This window comes from Neopsephotus bourkii, unplaced genomic scaffold, assembly GCF_033783945.1.
Source record: "Neopsephotus bourkii isolate Nb327-2 ecotype Australia unplaced genomic scaffold, CSIRO-AGI_Nbou_v1 NB_144, whole genome shotgun sequence".
NCBI classification, from domain to species: domain Eukaryota; kingdom Metazoa; phylum Chordata; class Aves; order Psittaciformes; family Psittacidae; genus Neopsephotus; species Neopsephotus bourkii.
The window spans coordinates 1,018,405-1,035,806 of NW_026900661.1; the positions used below are offsets into that span (position 1 = coordinate 1,018,405).

Consider the following 17,402-nt stretch of genomic DNA (forward strand, 5'->3'; position numbering starts at 1 on the left):
AGAGTGAATGTTGATTTCATTCATTACAAAGCAGAATTGTCCTTTTTAATTCAGTGAGAGCACGGCTGTCACTCTAACTGATAGAGAGAAATGGCATGCCATAGAAAGGGTATTTACTGACTGAGTCACCATTTACTTTATGACTTTTTGGATGAGGAGGAGAATTATCTTTGCTTATATTCTGGTTTTGAAATAATCACTGGAAATGTGTTGTGGTAGCACAGACCTCTTGTTCCTTCTGTGTGTCAAATTGAAGTTGGGCTTTTCTCTTGTTAAAAACAATATTGTGTAATACGTAAGTAGAGAAGAGCCAAACTGTGTCCTCATGCTCCTTTTGTAAATGGTCTGAAGTGGGGAAGAGTAAAAAGAGCTCCCATGTTTTGCAGTGCTGCAAAACAGTAAGGGAGGCTTGCTGCCTCTGTCTCCATGGGAAGCCTCAGGGCTGGTGGAAGGAAAGTGTGAAGAAGGGAGATGTCCAGGAGCAGGATCTAAGGTGGGGAAAGGAAGCATCAAGTTGGGTCAGGGAGGAGCATTTGTAGGGAAAACGAAGAGAAATTAGGGATAAACAGGACTTGTGGCAAATAAGTTGCCTTCTGGGCTGTGTCCTCTGGCTGAGCCCAGTACTTCGTAGCCACAGCCTGTCTTGTCTTAAACTGTGTGTGGGTTTGGGGAGGGGGGAGTGTGCCTGCTTACCAGGGAGTTGCACGCACCCTCCTTGCTGGCTGTGTATGGATGCATCCCCACATCTCATGGTCCGCCAGGTTTGTCTGTGGAGAATTTACCCTGCTTCTACATATTGCCAACAGCAATGACCAAAGCCATGCATGAGCAGTTATCCTTGTGGGGAAGCAGAAGGAAGCTTGAAGGGGTTAAGGAGAAATGACTGTGAACACAAACAGCCTCAGAGCTGTGCATGCAGCAAGAAGGGGATGTGGTAAAACATGTAGTGTCATGAGCTGAGTCCATGAACCAGGATGGCTGTGTCAACGATGGCCCAATGGACCGAGTCTTGCTTCAGCAGCATATAGGTCAAGGAACAGCATCCTATGCAATTGTGGTCTTAGTAGGTCATTTGAATTGGCAAGATTATTGACAACTGGAGCAACTTGCAGCCAGATGAAGCTCCCTGTATCCTTGCCCTTGTGCAGAGGAGGAGTGACCTACATCTGCTCAGTGGGGCTGCCAACCTCCATGTCACAGCAGCTCGATAGGCTTTTCCGTATTAAGCACAGAGATAAAGGCTTCTTTGAAGGCAGAGGAAAATAAAGGTTTTGTAACACTTTTGCAGACCTAGATGGTGTTCACTGGGCCTTGCCTACAACTTTAGTTTAATTGTATTTGTTGCATGAAATGTGAGGACTCACCGGGTTCACTCCCAGTGAAACTAAAAGCCAGTTTAGATTAAGAAGGCACCTTAAACAGTTTCTTCTGTTTTCTCCTGTTCTGACTTGAAAAGTGCTCTTTGGTGCTTTCCTCCAACCATATTTCAGTTTTCCCCCATGGGGAACAGCAATGAATTTCTGAATCACATTTTTCATCATGCAAGGCTGCATTCATTTGCGGAGTCAGGTTGCAAGGGACCTCAAATGATCACCTGGTTTAGCCTTTCATGGTAAATGGAGCCTAGATGAGATTACCTAGCACACTTTCCAATGCATCTTGAAAACCTCTAGCAATGGGGACTAGAGGCACCATGGGTACCATGTTCCTGGGGACATTGTTGCAGCGCATGATTGTTCTCACTGTGAGAAATGTATTTCTTACCTCAAGATGAAATCTCTCCCACTACAACTCATACCCATTGTCCCTTCTTTTCTCCATATGGCTTCTTGTAAAAGGGAGAGCCTTGATCCTTATTGTAGCTGCTCTTGAAATAGTGCAGCACTGTGTGATGAGGTCCCCCTGATCCTGCTGTTTTTCCTTCTTTCCCAGTGAACTAAGTACAATACAATGTGAAGACCATGGCATCTTCTGCTTGTGCTCACCGCACCCTCACCCTGACATAGCACTGAGACCAGACCTAGAACACCTACTCTAAACTAAGGTCTCTGTGCAAAAGCCATCTGGGGCTAGCAGGCTCCAGCATTTCTTGGCCCTAGACTACACATACCCCACTAACTGTTCCCTTGACACAATGAAATTTGTCTGTGTTTCGAACCTGGTGAAATCACGGGAGTGAGATTAACGTGGGATTTGGCGTTGCATTTTCCTCTGTTCTTTACTGAATTGCATTTCTGTACATTCCCTAGGAAAATGGTCTGCAATTCCTTTATTTTTACAAATAAGACACAATTTTATCCATTGATACTGCTTCTTCCCCTTTTATATGCAAAAGATGAATATAAAGCTTCAGAATAAAATACTCAGTTTGACATAAAACTCCTTTGCTGTTTGAATAAGTTGGCAGTTCACAAATAAAGTAGCACAAAACTCTGTCCAAAAGATGTGTATATATAGCTCAGAAATTTATCCATCGATGGCAGAACTGTTAGTTGCAGAGCTGTGTAAGAAGTGGCACAGTGGCTGTACGCTCCAGGGTTGTGTTTGTGTGAATATAACACGTTTCTCCTATGAATGTGGTGTTGAAAGATAATTGACTGCAGAAATTGTGTAGTCTGAATGTGAAAAGAGGCAACATGCTGATGTATCCGATGGAGGTGAAGGACAATTAGATTTGTATGTGTGTAGCTGAATCTAAGAAGAAATACTGTGACAACTTCATCAATGTTAACTGATTTGCACCTGTGTAAGGTAGTATGACTTTAGCACCAGCACTTCAATGACATCAATACCTATTTATATTTGAAGTAACTATATGATTGTAATAAAACAAGAGTTAATGCCTTCTTAATGCCAAGCTAAGTAGAGGAAATAAAAAACAGGAGTTCATTTTTATAGTTCAAGAGTTAAGACATTTTTATAGACCTCAGAATACAACATAAAAAAGAAAGAAAACCTTTGGAAAGGTCTTTAAATTATTGTTTGTAATACTTTTAGAAACACTTTCATATAGTGGAATGTTAGTAAATTATAATTCAATTAACAATTGAGGGTGACTCGTTGTGGCTTGGCTAGCAAAATGAACCATTGTTTTCCTCATTAGTTTATCTTGCTTTTGCTTTTTGGTGTTGCTATACCAAGCAGGCATTGTTACTACTATTCAGTTTGTACCAGGGAAGGAAAGAGAAATAAGCTGTGGAAATTCCTTCTAAACAGTTTTTCCCCAGTTCCAAACATTTGCTCATTTCCAAGCCAGGGAATGTGCTTGTTCCCCTCCTCCATTCAGTGACACAGATAGAGCAAATATCAGTGTGTCGTGGTTTAAAACCAGTCAGGCAGCTCGTTCACTCACTCCCCCCCTTCTTCCTTTCCCCCTACTCCCGGAGGGACGGAGAGGAGAATCGAAAAGAATTAAACTCCCACGGGTTGAGATAAGAACAGTTTAGTAACTAAGGTATAACACAAATCACTACTGCTACCACCAATAATAATAATGATAAAGGAAATAACAAGGGAAGAGAATACAACACCTCAGCACCAGCCGACAGGCAACTTGCCCCCCCAGCCCGACCAAGCACCGACCGATACCTCCTCCAACCCCGCAGTCTTCCAGCCCTTCCGGGTAACTCCCAGTTACACCCTGGGCATGACGTGCTGTGGTATGGAATACATCTTTGGTCAGTTTGCGTCAGGTGTCCTCTCTCTGCTTCCTCCTCCCTGGCAGAGCATGAGGCTCACAAAGTTCTTGGCCAAACCAAAACATCATTTTTATCAGCTCTGTTCCTAGGCTGAAAGTCAAAACACAGCACTGCACCAGCTACCAAGAAGAAAAAATGACTGCTGCTGCTAAACCCAGGACAAGTGTGAAGAGTGATGCTGAGTGAGGGTGCAACCCCATAAATGCTAAAGACCTGGGAGAAGGAAATAGCACCAAAATGCCAGTTTCTGATTTAGGGTTACAACTGTCTGTATCTTAAAGGCCTGAAGATGAAGGAACTGGTAGGAGTGTGGCTTGAGTAACTGGTGGAGGTGCTAGGAGTGATTATCAGGCAGCCATAGAGCTGCAGAAAAGCAACAGACATAGAGTCCAGTGTTGTTTCTTAAACTGATTCTTAAAATTTTGTAGCTATTTATGGTGGAACTAAGCAATAAGGAATATAAATGAGTTTAGATGTATTCCAAGAAGACAAAACAATCTTTCTGGTTTGTTTCATGGTACTAAATTGAGCTCAGGGACATAATTTCATTTCAGATGTTACTGATGAGAAATTGTAACCTTAGGGGAACAGGGGGAAAGGCTGAGCTTTCAGGTAGTGATGAGTAAACTGCTAAGATCGACTTTGTCTGAATTCAGGTATGAAATTAATGCTGTTAATTTCATATTTAATTAATGCTGTATTGATCTTCCACCAAGGTCAATAATAGTTTTATTGGTTGGCTTCACTGAGAACAGGGGGAAGGCCAGCAGCATCACATTTCCAATGGTGACTTCGCCTTTATCTATTTAACTTTCAGAACGGCACTCCACATTGTTGACAAATTCCTCAGTGGTCATCAACCAAAATGGTTGTATTTAAGTAGGCTTTCGATCTGACCTGCTGCATTGCAGCTACATCCTCTTATAGAGAATGGGATTTGGAAAGCAGGCAGAAAAAATGTTTTCTGGCATGGTCACTGTGGGCTAAATGCAAGGATTAAATTGCTGGGAATTGGGCACGTGCACATGGGATGTGGAGAGCTGAAGATGAGGATGTGTCTAAAATACCCTCTGCCTGCCGGGGCAGGTTTCTTGTTCATGGCTTTGCACTTGGCATTCAGATGCTGAACCTGATTGCAGTGTTTCATCTCACCTTTGTGAATGTGAACAGAGCTGTCCATGCAAAGGCTGGGGTTAGACTCACGACACTTGAGTCCTTGAGTAAGTGGAACTTGCAGCTGTAGCTCCCTATTGGATCTACTGGGGTTAAACTCACCAGACTGGCCTAATCTGGAAACTATAGCCAATTTATTTTTGTGAAGAATGATTTGTGCACATGTGTTTGGCTATGCATGCCTGTTCTGGTAGTGCCATCACCAGAGACAGGCTGAGCTGCGGGAGGTGGGCCTTGCAGCAAGGCAGCCCAGTATAAGTGTCTCCTCTGATTTCCTCCAACAAATGTGCCCTGGATTCAGAAAGGTCAACATAGTCATGTGTTCTTGGAAAAGAAGGAAGGTAGCTCTTCAAAATGGAAGATTCTCAGATCTGTGGGGTGGCACAGAATAAAGCACTCAGTACCCCGCACTCTCACAAAGGATTCAAGCTACAAGCAGGCACATATAGGTGCTTTACCATCCACTACATACGGAAAAGGGAAGGCATTTCCTTGCACTCCTCTGTGGATGGCTGAGAAATGAGATGTGAAAAATCAGCTCGCTCTGCCTTTGGATGTGATGAAAAGCAGGTGTGAGAAGGAGGTTCTCAGCCTTGCAGCTTAGGACTTATATCTGTCCATGCGATTTCAGGCACATGAATCTTCCCTTAATCCAAGTCCCAGGCCTCATAATTCTCAAAATCTTCCAGTTTTTCGGGGGGAGAAAGGGCGGAATGGGGGGTGAGTGAGGTAGAGGGGCAGTGGGACTGTTGTGTGAATACATTGCTTTTTCCCTTGAGATACCCCCAAAGTTAAATTTCTGGATTCCAATTAAAACACATGAGAGGTTGAATCTTTTTGTCTAGATAGCACCCAACCCACATTATTATCTGATAATTTTGTACAATAGGTGGCCAGTGATTGCAGAACTATAAGTGTCTGCATAACTTTTCAGAACAGAGGAAAGCAAAGAAGATCATTTTATTCTGCCTAATTACTTAGCTAATACTAGTTATTTTCCATTTAAACACTCAGAATTTCTGTAGATTAAGACAACTTAATTGGTAATTTTGTATGCAAAACAATAATAAATTGAAATTTAGTGATCTCCTAATCTCTTTGTGTGCATGTAGCATCAGCAGCCCACACAGAAAATTCCATCCCTAAAACCTGCTCCATGCATTAATTTGCTTCCAAGAGGAATACTAGAAAATGATGTTGGTGTCTTTGCAATGCCTGTCATCTTTCTTGCACCATTCACATGATCCCCTGAATGTCAAATTCATATCGTAGTTTAATTCCTCCCCTACGTGCAATTTTTGGCAGACCAGCTGATATTTATTGCCTCGTTTTGCTTCTTAGATTTTTCTTGCATGAAATGCCCAGCTTGGAGTCTGGATATTATCAGAGCAGTTCTTGTTACAGTACCATTTCTACCGCAGGCAGGATGCCTTCCCTTAGCACAATACATCCCATTATGCTGTTCACTTTCCCATCTTCACAGCTAGCTATTCAGCAGATGGTTTAAGTTTCCCTCTCACACTCTCAAGTACTTTCTCTGATTAGTCCCTTGTAGCACCTGACCTTTAAGAAACGAATACCTTCTGTTAATTGCTTGCATTATCCTTATTACATGGCAGTTTTTGCAGCACTAAATCATCGCCTGTGACCTCTACTTAAACAGATCTTTTCTTATCTGATGTCTACTCTTTTTGTTACCTGCCGTCCCTATCAGCTTTATAAGGTCAGCAGGTTCCCTGTGTGGCAGGTTCATTTCTGAAGGCGTGTGACCTGAGGTTCCATTGTGATGGCTCTCTTTGTCCCTTTGCTGCTAACTGGACTGTATCCCTTTGCCCTCTTGCCTGTGTCACTTTGCAAACAGCTTTCTGGACATGTCAGGACTCTGTCACCTCATTATGAGACAAGGCTTTGCTTTTCTTTGTCCTCTAAGGATTTTCTTGCACCCTTTTTCTGTGTTTGATGAACCACTTTTTCCCATTATACAATCTCTGCTAAAGGCTTTGCAGGCTTTCTGTTTGATTGCTGCTTGCTATTTCATGTGTACAGTTTTCTGAAGATTACTAGATGGTGCTCTTATTCAAGTTGGGGGAGTAAAAGGGGTTTGGATCTAGGTCTGCTGTAGAGAGGTTCCCCTTGTGAGAAAGTAGCTGGGAGTGAGGGAAGCTCTGCTTTCATTCGCCTGACTTGCTGGCCAGCAAAGGAGGTCTATCATCATAAACTTCAGGCTGAAGGAAGCTCCTTATTCCCCAGACATAGCAGGGATCAGAGAAGGACTCATGACCCAGTTACTGGTGGAGCAAGCACAGCTGCCTGCTCTCTGTTAGGCAGAGCTCAGCATGGATTCTCAGCCTGATGCTGCATTTTAAGTTTTCCTACTTCATAAGTCATTGTCAGTGTCTCGTACTTCAGTACCTGTACCACAGGAGCCCACAGGTTGTTATTTTTCTTGTGTGTGCCTTGTTTGTGTGTGTGTTTCAAATAAAGATGGCTTATTGCTGTGCAGGAGGTGAGAAGTGTTTTCTCATATGTGGACTTGAGGATGGAGGTGTTTGAGAACAGGGAGGTTAAATTGAAGCTGTTTCTGAGCAGGACAGGTTTTGGTAGGATGCGACTGGTCACCAAGGGCACAATTGGGTGGCTTTGCAAATCCATTCCCAGCCAGAATGGGACTGATGCAAGAGAGGCTGGGAGAAAGGTGGAAGACATGAGTTCAGGTTAGAGATACCATTTATCCAACTCTTTCTTATTAAACCTTTATCCTTTTACTGTTCATTTTTGCTTCTCCCATGTTTTTCATCTTTATTTGGATCATAAATGCAAGGAACATTTATCAGTAGTGCCAACTTTAAACACAACCACCAAGGAACTTGTAAGTTCAGTTGGTAAATGATGACAGGTAAAAGGAAACATCTATTTCATAATTTCTTTTTTGTCCTAGTGATAAAGCATTGCCCAAACCTCTACCATTACATACAGAGGTATACTTAATTTTATTGCATTTTTGTTTGTTCAGGATCATATTATCCTCAATAGAAAATTCAAATGAGCACTCACCTGGATTTAAACCACTGTAAGGCAAAAATGACATGAAGTGGCAACACAGCCAGTTTTTGCAACTGAAAGCATTTCTATGAAATATGATGATTTCTTGGATTTTCCAGCATTTTAAAAGTAAAATTCATTAATTACTGATTGTTTCTGCAAATAAATTTGTTGATCTCTGTTGACACTGGACTCTGTAGTCTCCATTGGCTATTAAACAGTCATACATGTGAATGGTTAGAAACTGAGTGACTTAATGCCCAGGGGGATAGTTCCATAAAATAGAACATCCTGAGTTGGAAGGGACCCATGAGGATCATTGAGCCCAACTCCTGACTCCACACAGGGCATCCTAAAGTTTAAACCAATATGCAGATCCCAAGTAGCAGAAGGATTGCGGTTTGCAAGCATGTACATACATATGGTATATTGCTGAGTCCCAAAATCTCAGGTGTTTTAGCTTTGATTTTTAAGAAATGCTTGCTTATAAATGACTCCATATTTTATAGTGAAGATAAACAGCTGCATTCTTCTCTATTTAAGAAAATAAATGTTTCTAAACATTTTCAAAGACTGGCTATGGAAAAAGCTCAAAATGGTCTAGTGAGGTGGTGTGAACATGGAAGAGCAGAAGCAGAGTTTGACTATATATATTGTCTGTCACCTTCAATTACAATTGACATTCATTTTAACTTTTACTGGGAAGAGGGAAGTGCATACACGAAAAAAAACATGAGTTAATTAGGAACAGATCTGAAATCTATTTAAAATGCCATTTACAACCAATGGTATCATAAGCTATAAAGAGTTTGCAGCCAACTAATCCATTCCAGAGTGGCCTAAATTTGTTGCTAAGCTGCCTGACTGCTGTTTGCAAAGACACCAGTGAAGGCATTGACCTCAGTCATGTAACCTTGGCAGAAGGAAACAGAGGATGGGTGAGGGCATTGCTGTGGCTACCAGAACTTCACTTAAAGTTGTAAGAGAAGCCAAGTGCCTCATCCTTTTCTATAGCGAGGGCAGTGTGCTGTTACTACCTTTATAACAGGGGAGTTGCAGGTGCCTGGGAGGTGTTGATCTGAGAAATCAGTTTAAAGCTATACTGCTTCCTGGATCATTTGCAGCAGCAGTGTCAGGAGGCAGTGTCTGAGCTGTCTTTTCTGTGCTGCTGTCACTGCTGTCTCTTGTAAGGCTCCCCTGAGCCAGCTCATCACACTGAGTACAGTGGTCATGTGCTTTGTGCCCATAAAGCTCATGAGTGATGCTGGAGTTTCACAGAAACACCATCAAACCCTTCTGAGCTCTTCAAGCATTATTTCTGCTTTGCTGTAGCCAAGTGGTGAGACCACAGGGGAAGCTCAGAGATTGCACTTGTTGTAAATTTATTTACTTGTTGTAAATACAAATTAGTACACTCTGACTGCATTATGATCATATAACAGTAATATGCAAATTATATAACATTTAGCCTTGAAAAGGAAAAATCCTGATGAGCAGAGGGAAAGGCTGTGTTAGAGTGAAAGAGTTTTTGCTTTTCCTGCCTATTAATTTACATTCCTTTGGAGTATTGCTATTTAGTGAAGTGCCTTCTGTGTTTCTGCCAAGCTGAAGTAGCCACTGGGAAAAACTCTGTAGGCCAAGACTTGCAAATATCTGGAGAGCTCAGGCAGGGTGGCTGATGGTGATCCAAAAGAGTGCGCAGATGGATCTGGCCTCACACAGACAGCACAATAGTATTGGGCAATATAAAATCCTGCCATAAGGTTTTAATGCCAGAAGTCAGTTGCTGCAAGGTAACATGTAGGTAAGAATTTTTATAAGTTGAATAATTCATAGTTTTGATTCAATGTGCAGAACATGGGACTGTCAGGTGTCAGGCCATGTCAGCTGGGTGCTGTGTGAGTTATGGACCACATCTGGCATGGCCCTGGACAGTGTACTCACCATATAGATTTCTGAAGTCAAAGCTCTTCAGTTGCCTTATGAAATCCTCTTCTGCTCCTGGCAGAAAATACTGGGCAAAAAAATGTTTTGTTTCATATCCATTACAAAATGTAAAGACCTTTTCTGTATGTAATAAACCAAAGGGAAACATTATGAAATTTGGGAGAGTTCCTGATTTCTGCTGTAAGTGATGGGCATTTCTGTAGGATCTACAAACTATCAGCTGTTTCTGCCTCTTATCATGAGATACTTTCAGATTTGATCATAATGACATATATATGCTTTTGAAGCATTGATGGCTTTTTTTTTTTTTAAAGAAAGAATCGTCTCCACCCCCTCTTTATATAGTGCTTATAACCCTTCAGCTGTAGTGAGATAGGAGCTTCACTAAGCCATAAAATTGCACTTTATTCTACACAAATAATCCCCCCTTTTCTTTTAAACAAAGAAAAACCCCAGTATTTCATGTTTTAGACAATAGTTTGTGGTTTTGATGGAGAGTGGAAGGTATTGAACTTTCTGTGACATGAATTGGCATTGACTGTTGAGGTCGACGGAGACTCACCCTTTGATGTACATGCAAGTTAGATCAGTTCAGTAGATTTTAACAAAATTCAGTGCAAACTGTTATTCAACCTGCCCAACAGAGTGAAGTTGCTGTGCTTTTTGTGGGTGGTGCTACACAAATCGTGGTGCTTTCACAGCCCTCCCCCAGCAGCACCAGAAGCCATGGAGGCCTCTTTTCACATTTACACCCCTGGCTGGTTTCTGTTTGCTGGAGGAGAAAACACTGCATCTTTGCTGCTATGTAAGCAAGCAGACACTGACTGGGTAAAGGGTGGTGAGTGATGGAGAGGGGAGAGCATTTGGCTTCTGTGAAGCCTGCAGGCAGAAAAGTGATCTGCATTGTGGAACAGGGTGGTGAATTCCTGTCCCTATCCCAGCACTTTACTTTGGGTTTAGCCAGCTGTTCTCCAAGCCAGCAGTCCCCTTTCCAATGCACAAGCCATGTTACTGCCTTCGTACAAATTTAGTCCAAAGCAAGTGAGAACTCCAGATTTTAATCCTCATGGAGTATTCACATGGTAACTGGGCCAGCAAGTACTGCTTTAAATAACACATCACTGTAATTCCAGTGATACAGAGTGCAACTCTGTATGCACAGTCACGGAGAGATTTTTGGCTTCCAGGTATCTTGATGACCACCTGTGGGAGAGAGACAAGCTCACAGCATCTCCTGACACTAGTGCTGTGCCCTCCTGCTCCATGGAGAAGGGATAGCCTTGCCTGGGGGGATGACCAGAGCAGTATCATACCTCAGTACCTCAGCCTGTATTCTTAAATTGTGGTCCTGCAGCTTGAAGGTTTTCCTCCTTTAAGCCTTTTTTCCCCAGGTGCCAAGCAGCACCCTCAGTGCCTATGTAGGGTGGCATGACCTGATGCAAAGAGCCATTGCTGGCACATCCTGTGTCCGGTCCCTCCGGGGCTCTGCCAGCGGTGCCCTGCCCCATGGACGTGACAATATTGAGTCTTGTGCAGGATGCTATTTTTACACGGCGGCAGTGAGGTGCTGGCTCACGTCCTGTCCTGCTGTGTGTGGGTGCTGCAGGAGTCATCTGACCCCAAGCATGTTGGTGTCAGAGCTGCCCCAGCCCCCAGTCCCCTGCTGCTCCGGCCGAGCTCCTCTCCCCTGGCCGGCCACGCAGCAGCAGTGTTTCTGGTGGCATTTCCCCTTCAGAAGGGAATTAATGCGGGAATGCTGGAAGATACAGGTACAGTGTGATGACTCCACATTTTGGAGGGCCTAGACCTGAAATGATTTGTCTTTCATCCGGAGCTGTGGTGACTAAATCACTGATACCGTCATGAGAATAGTTATTGTGTGTTTACGTGGAAACGCAGCAGAGTGGAGGAAGATGGTTAAACATTTATTTGACATTAAGCTTCATATAATTATATGAATGATGATTTGGGAATTATAATGATGCTGGCACTTAGCTGACAGCTCGGTTTGAAAACTTTCCTCAGTTAATTTAAATTGAATTTAGAGTTCGTATTAGGTTGTGCTGAAAAACAATACCTATTGCATTATGCAGATATATTGGACTGCTGTTCCTATATTCTTTCTGACCATAATCTTACTAAACCCATACAAAAATAGCCTTTACATTGCCACAGTAACGGTTCCTAAAATTAGCAGAGATTTTTACTAACTGCCTTTGAATTTGGTAAATATTTTATCATAATAATGAGGGCAGGAGGTTACCTCCTGCTAGGCTTGTTTACGTGATGTGAATTCTGCACTGAGCATATGGTGAGATTTGGAGCTCTTGCATGCTGATAATTGTGCTGTGCTGCATCTTTTACACATAGTTGTATTCACATTCTGCTGGGTAACACCTCTCTCTCCTTTGACGCTGATCTCATAAACTCTGTAATTAGCAGTAAAAGCAGAGGTTGCTTCAGTTGTGCTGTCTGTTTGCTGTCCTGTATTAGGTATAGGTCTCTGTTCTGATTGTGATCCATAAGAGGTGCTGGAAAAGGCATGCAATCCTTTCCTTAGTGCCACTGGAAAGGCTGTTTATAAGTGATAGAAGCAGGTATACATACAGAAAGGAATGTGATTCTTGAACCATTTCAGTTTATATTTTGGACTTCATGAATGAATTCAATTAAATAGAGACCTATTAACATAAAGATTTATTGAATTTGATGAATTGCCTGCCTTGTGGTATAGGAACTAAAGAGAGAATCAGCAATAGTGCTTTGCTGTAGGAGCCACCAGAGGTCTTGGGAAGAGCAGTGAGTGTTTCTGGTGCAGTGGCTAGACCCACTTGGAGCAGAAAAGCCTCATTTGGGGAAGGGAGCAAGCTCAAGTTCATGAGTGACAGTTCAGCCCTCTATAGCCAAGTGGAGGACTTGTGGGACTGTGTAACATGGACATAGAAAGCAAAACTTCTTCAGCTTTTCCCGTTCTTCTGCTTCTTCTGTTGTGAGATGTACTGAAGGCATTGTGTTATAGGGAAAATCATGCAAACATTTTGCCTGGCTTTTAACACAAGGTGCTAATTGAGAAATAAGTTAAACCAGTTATTTAATGTTACAGAGCATCTAACATGTCAGCTCCTTGGGCAGGTTTGGTACCTATCCCTTTGAGCACACTAGGCTCCCTTCTGCCCTGCTGCACTGGGGTGCATGGCTGGGCAGGGCTGTGCCCAGGGAATTGCTCTTCCTTGCTGCAGAGAGTGGATGGATGGATGGATGGATGGGGAAAGCTTGTGGAGTTACTATTTCATAATCACTCTCTTTTTCTTCCTTTCTGTGCAAAGGACCATCGAGGTCTCAAGCCCCCACAAGGCTCCATAATGAATCACCAGTTCTTAAGGGAAAATACCCCCCGCCAACCCCCTTATCTAAAGTAAATTTATAGCTCACACCCATTTAGCTCTCTGAACGTTGCACATATTACTGTATTACTTATTATTGTGTTATATTATCCTTACCGCCACGTCACCACTGGAAGAGCTCCTTGTCATTGTATTTTACACACAGACACAAGACAGAGATGGAGCAGGGGCCAGATTTAGGCACCTAAACCCAGGAGTTCATGGAATATTTAGAGGCACTCAAATGCTTGTTTCTTTTCCTTTCATCTGGGTTTTTTTAAATCCAACCCTGGGTGTTTTGACTGAGGTGACACAAGGCAGGTTTGGCAAAAAACCAACTTGAACTCCAATCTCTAATTCTGGTCGGTGCTGCTGCGCTCATCTGCTTCTCCTTTAATCCTGCTCAGAGAAGATTGCAAATTTAATTCCCCTCTGGGCTGCTGTGCACCACACCCTCCACAGATCACTTGATACAGCATTTCAGCAATCAATACTTCTGTTCTTCAAATAGTCAGGAAATGCTACTTGGGCCTCATCTGCATTTTGATTTTTGCGTAACCACCTCTGGCTATAGAGATGAAAGCTTTCAGTGTCACACTGAGATATTTGCTGCTAATTCCTTCATAGAATCACAGATTGATTTGGGTTGGAAGGGACCTTAAAGATCATCTAGTTCCAACCCCCTTCATGCAGAATAATATCTGCTATCAGAGCTGAGCATTTTTGGTTCAGAGCTAGAATGTGGCCTCTGCCTTTGTTGAAAAAGCTGAATGTTTTCATGAACTAAACAGCTGATAGTGATAATTTTAGATACTAATGTTTTCTCTTTTCCTCAGAACAAAATATCTTCATCTCATGAAGTGAATGTAATGGGCTGTAAAAAGGGATGTTCCTGGTGAACTTATACAGGAGCCAGTAGTGTTGATAGTTGCTAAAGAAAATTAATATAGCTAAAAGCTGCTGATGGAGGGTTGCTGTTGAAGGCAAATGATATTTTATCTGTATGAGCCAACCCAGCCTGTAGAACTGGATGAAAACAAAAATAACAGGGGAGAGGACCCTTCCCAGCTCCTTTGGTTTTCTTTTTACTGTGGCCTGCAGGTTCTGGTTCCACACTGTTGATCCACAGAAACGCTGTGAGGAGTTAGCACTTTCCCTGCATTGAGATGTAATTGTTTGGATTATAAAAACATGTTCTTTAGGAATAAAATACTTATTGGCATCAACGTTGTCTCTCTAAGTTACCCCTAGTTTAGTTCACAGTACACTTTAAATGACCATGTGAAATATCACAGAAGGCCAGGTTGGATGGGGCTTTGAGATAACTGCTTTGGTAGAAGGTGCCCCTGCCCATGGCAGGGTGTTGGAACTAAATGATCTCTAAGGTCCCTCCCAGCCCAAACCATTCTAAGGTTCTATGATTATAATTGTGTCCTTTGGCTCTTTGTCATGTCAGGTTTCTGTAATCACCAAGAGCAGTAAATCTAATCAGGTGATTTGTCAGAACAGAGTTAAATAATGTAGACTAAATGTGGCCTTGTGTCCTTATATTGAACAAAACCATTGAAAGTCTTCATTATTAGCTTCATACTTGAGGTCTGACCTAATATTGAATGTATATTCTTAATCATGGTACTTTTAAACTTTCAGTATTTGATTTCTAAGCTTAGCAATGGCTTCTATGGGTTCTTACTCTAAATTAAGACAAAATGCACCAAACTGGAACAAGCATTTGGACTGTATCAAATTCTGCAGTTTGTGGCCATATGTTTCTTTCTCAGTTCTGTAACCCACCATGAAGATTTCTCTCATCTGGCTGTCGGACAGCCTGATAGCAAAGGGGTTTGTCATTCTCTTGTGGGCTGGTCAAACCCTTGGAAAACAGGATCATTTTCCAAGGGTTTGATTTCCCTCAGCAGTCTGCTCATGGCTGAGAGAGGGTGACATTTTCCATCCCAGGCTCCATTGCGGAGCATGACCAAGGACTCGGGGGGAATCTTCTCCCTTCTGTCGCCACTATCAGCTTGCCTTGTGCTGCTTTCCAAACGCTTCTGTCTCGCTCAAATCTCATCCTCAACCCTGGCACCTCATCCTGGTCCCCAATTCTGTTAAATCCTACTTAGTACAGTAATGCCAAAGGAGCCATTCTTATTCAAAGGGATGGGTTTTTGTGCCTGTCACAGTGTCCATCTTTGTCAGGCTTCAGCCTTTACTCCAAGTTCTTCCAAATCCAAAGTGCTGTGCTTTCTTTTTAACATTGAAAAACAATATATCATATTCTAACCTTTTTCCACCTTTAGAAAAAGCTTAAGCAGTTTGTCTGAAATTTTCCCCGAAGAAATGAGCTCGAGAACACCAAATCTGAATAGCGTCTATGTGAACAGTTGTAGTTTGGCAAAGTTATATCCACACTGGAAACTTCACTTTACAGGTGCCATAAAGTGTATAATGAAGCTTTAATAATAAGTGATACCACTGTCCCCTCTTCCCCGTGACGCTTGCAGCATGTACATATGTCTTGAGCAAGCAGTATAGAAGTAAATCTGAGGGATATCATATCTGACTAATTTTACAAACCATTGCTAATTCAATAAGTTGCTCCTTATCCAGAACTGCAGAATTATGTACTGCTTCGCCTGTTGGAGAGAAACTGAGACGTGACATCAGAAATACGTGAGCACTGGATACTTGGCAAGATTCCTGGCAGTGGCATCACCAGCAGACAGGTCTTGCACACCAAAAAAGTGCCGTGGAAATTGTTTGCTAGTTCGTTTCTTGCCATTTTTTACCTTTGTCAAAAAATGAGTGCAGTTAAATCTCCTTAGGGTTTGAGGATTGGTGAAGATTAACTCTGCCAAAGCAGAATGCGGTCTGGGAGAAAGGGAAATTTGGATAATTGGGCATTTATTTGTACTTCTGCATAGAAAACTTCATTTATAGTTAAGAAGGAAATTTCTAGTTTAATTCAGTTCTACAAATCAGGGTATAATAAAAGCATTTAATTTTTAATGAGCTCTTTAGTTCTGATCGGGTGAGTAGTCTCAGATCATTACATTTCATCAGTAATTTGCTATTTCATATGTTAAATGTTGATGGTATCTTCTGCTGCCTCAAAGGCTGATTTTGATACATAAAGGCATAACAGTAGAATGCTGAAAATTACCATGTAAGCACATTTTCTTACATGATTTGAAACATAAGTTAAAATGTGAAGTTCCCTAATATAGTTCATTTCTCAAAATTGTCAGCAGTTGCAAGTTCAACATAAAACACAATATATTTTAAAATACTGAAATGTAAAACTAATATTAATCATTTTGTGGTGCTACATGAAATAATAAGTATTTAAAACTGTCTTCAGTAGCACATGTTTATAATGCACCCAAAGGCACTGTATATACCCGCTGCAGTTTTGTTTGATAGTGAGTAGCTTAGTTCTGAACTGAGTAAAACAAAATAATTATGCATCTGTTTGCCGTGAATGTTTTAAATATGATTTGTGTTGCTTCAAGATGAATGGCAGAATTCCAACAGAAATACTGCATCTTTTCCTTTGAAATTTATTTTATAGGGGAGTATTTGGGTTTTTTAAACTCTAAACCTTTGATCCAGAGACCTGAAGGGAAGCAAATGTGTGACGTTGTCCTGCCCTGTGTCTCCGGACACTGAACACCATGGGCATCATGGAAAGTAAAACTTTCTGTTTTCTTCCAGCTTGCAGCCAGGTTGAATGGGGCTCTGAGCAACCTAGTCTGATTGGAAGGTGTTCCTGCCCATGGCAGGGGGGTTGGAACTAAATGATCATTAAGGTCCCTTCCAACTCAAACCATTCTATGGCTCTATGACTCTGTGTTACTGCCCTGCCCATGGGGCACACCACAGCACGAGGTTGCAGCATGAGAACACAGCCATCTGCAGGCCACCGCATTGGCCAGTCACTTATGCCTCTGAAGAGACACTATTCAAAAAGCCTTAGCCATGGGAAGAGTAAAACATGAGGAAAAGGCAAATGTTTAGTCATTCCAAACAGAATTTTGCATTTCAAACGTGTAACTTTTTTTAGTCCAGAATGGTCAAGGTGAGGTCAGCTCTTTTAAAGTCAAATGTTCCATGAATTAAATACTACAAATGTGATGCTTGTTAATAATTGTGGAGGGAG

General features: G+C 42.0%; 1 protein-coding gene across 17 annotated transcripts in view; it reads left to right on the forward strand.

Annotated features, from left to right (window-relative positions):
* The window catches only part of ABLIM2 (actin binding LIM protein family member 2), a 137,334-nt gene that overhangs the window by 20,287 nt on the left and 99,645 nt on the right, over positions 1-17,402 (forward strand). The window contains exon 1 of one of the 17 annotated variants that reach the window (XM_061369547.1): positions 11,599-11,629. The exons of the other annotated variants lie outside the window; for them this stretch is intronic. Coding sequence (XP_061225531.1) covers positions 11,614-11,629 — 16 coding nt within the window. The 5' untranslated portion in view covers positions 11,599-11,613. Of the gene's footprint in view, positions 1-11,598; positions 11,630-17,402 lie in introns of those variants that run through there. 17 annotated transcript variants of the gene reach the window in all.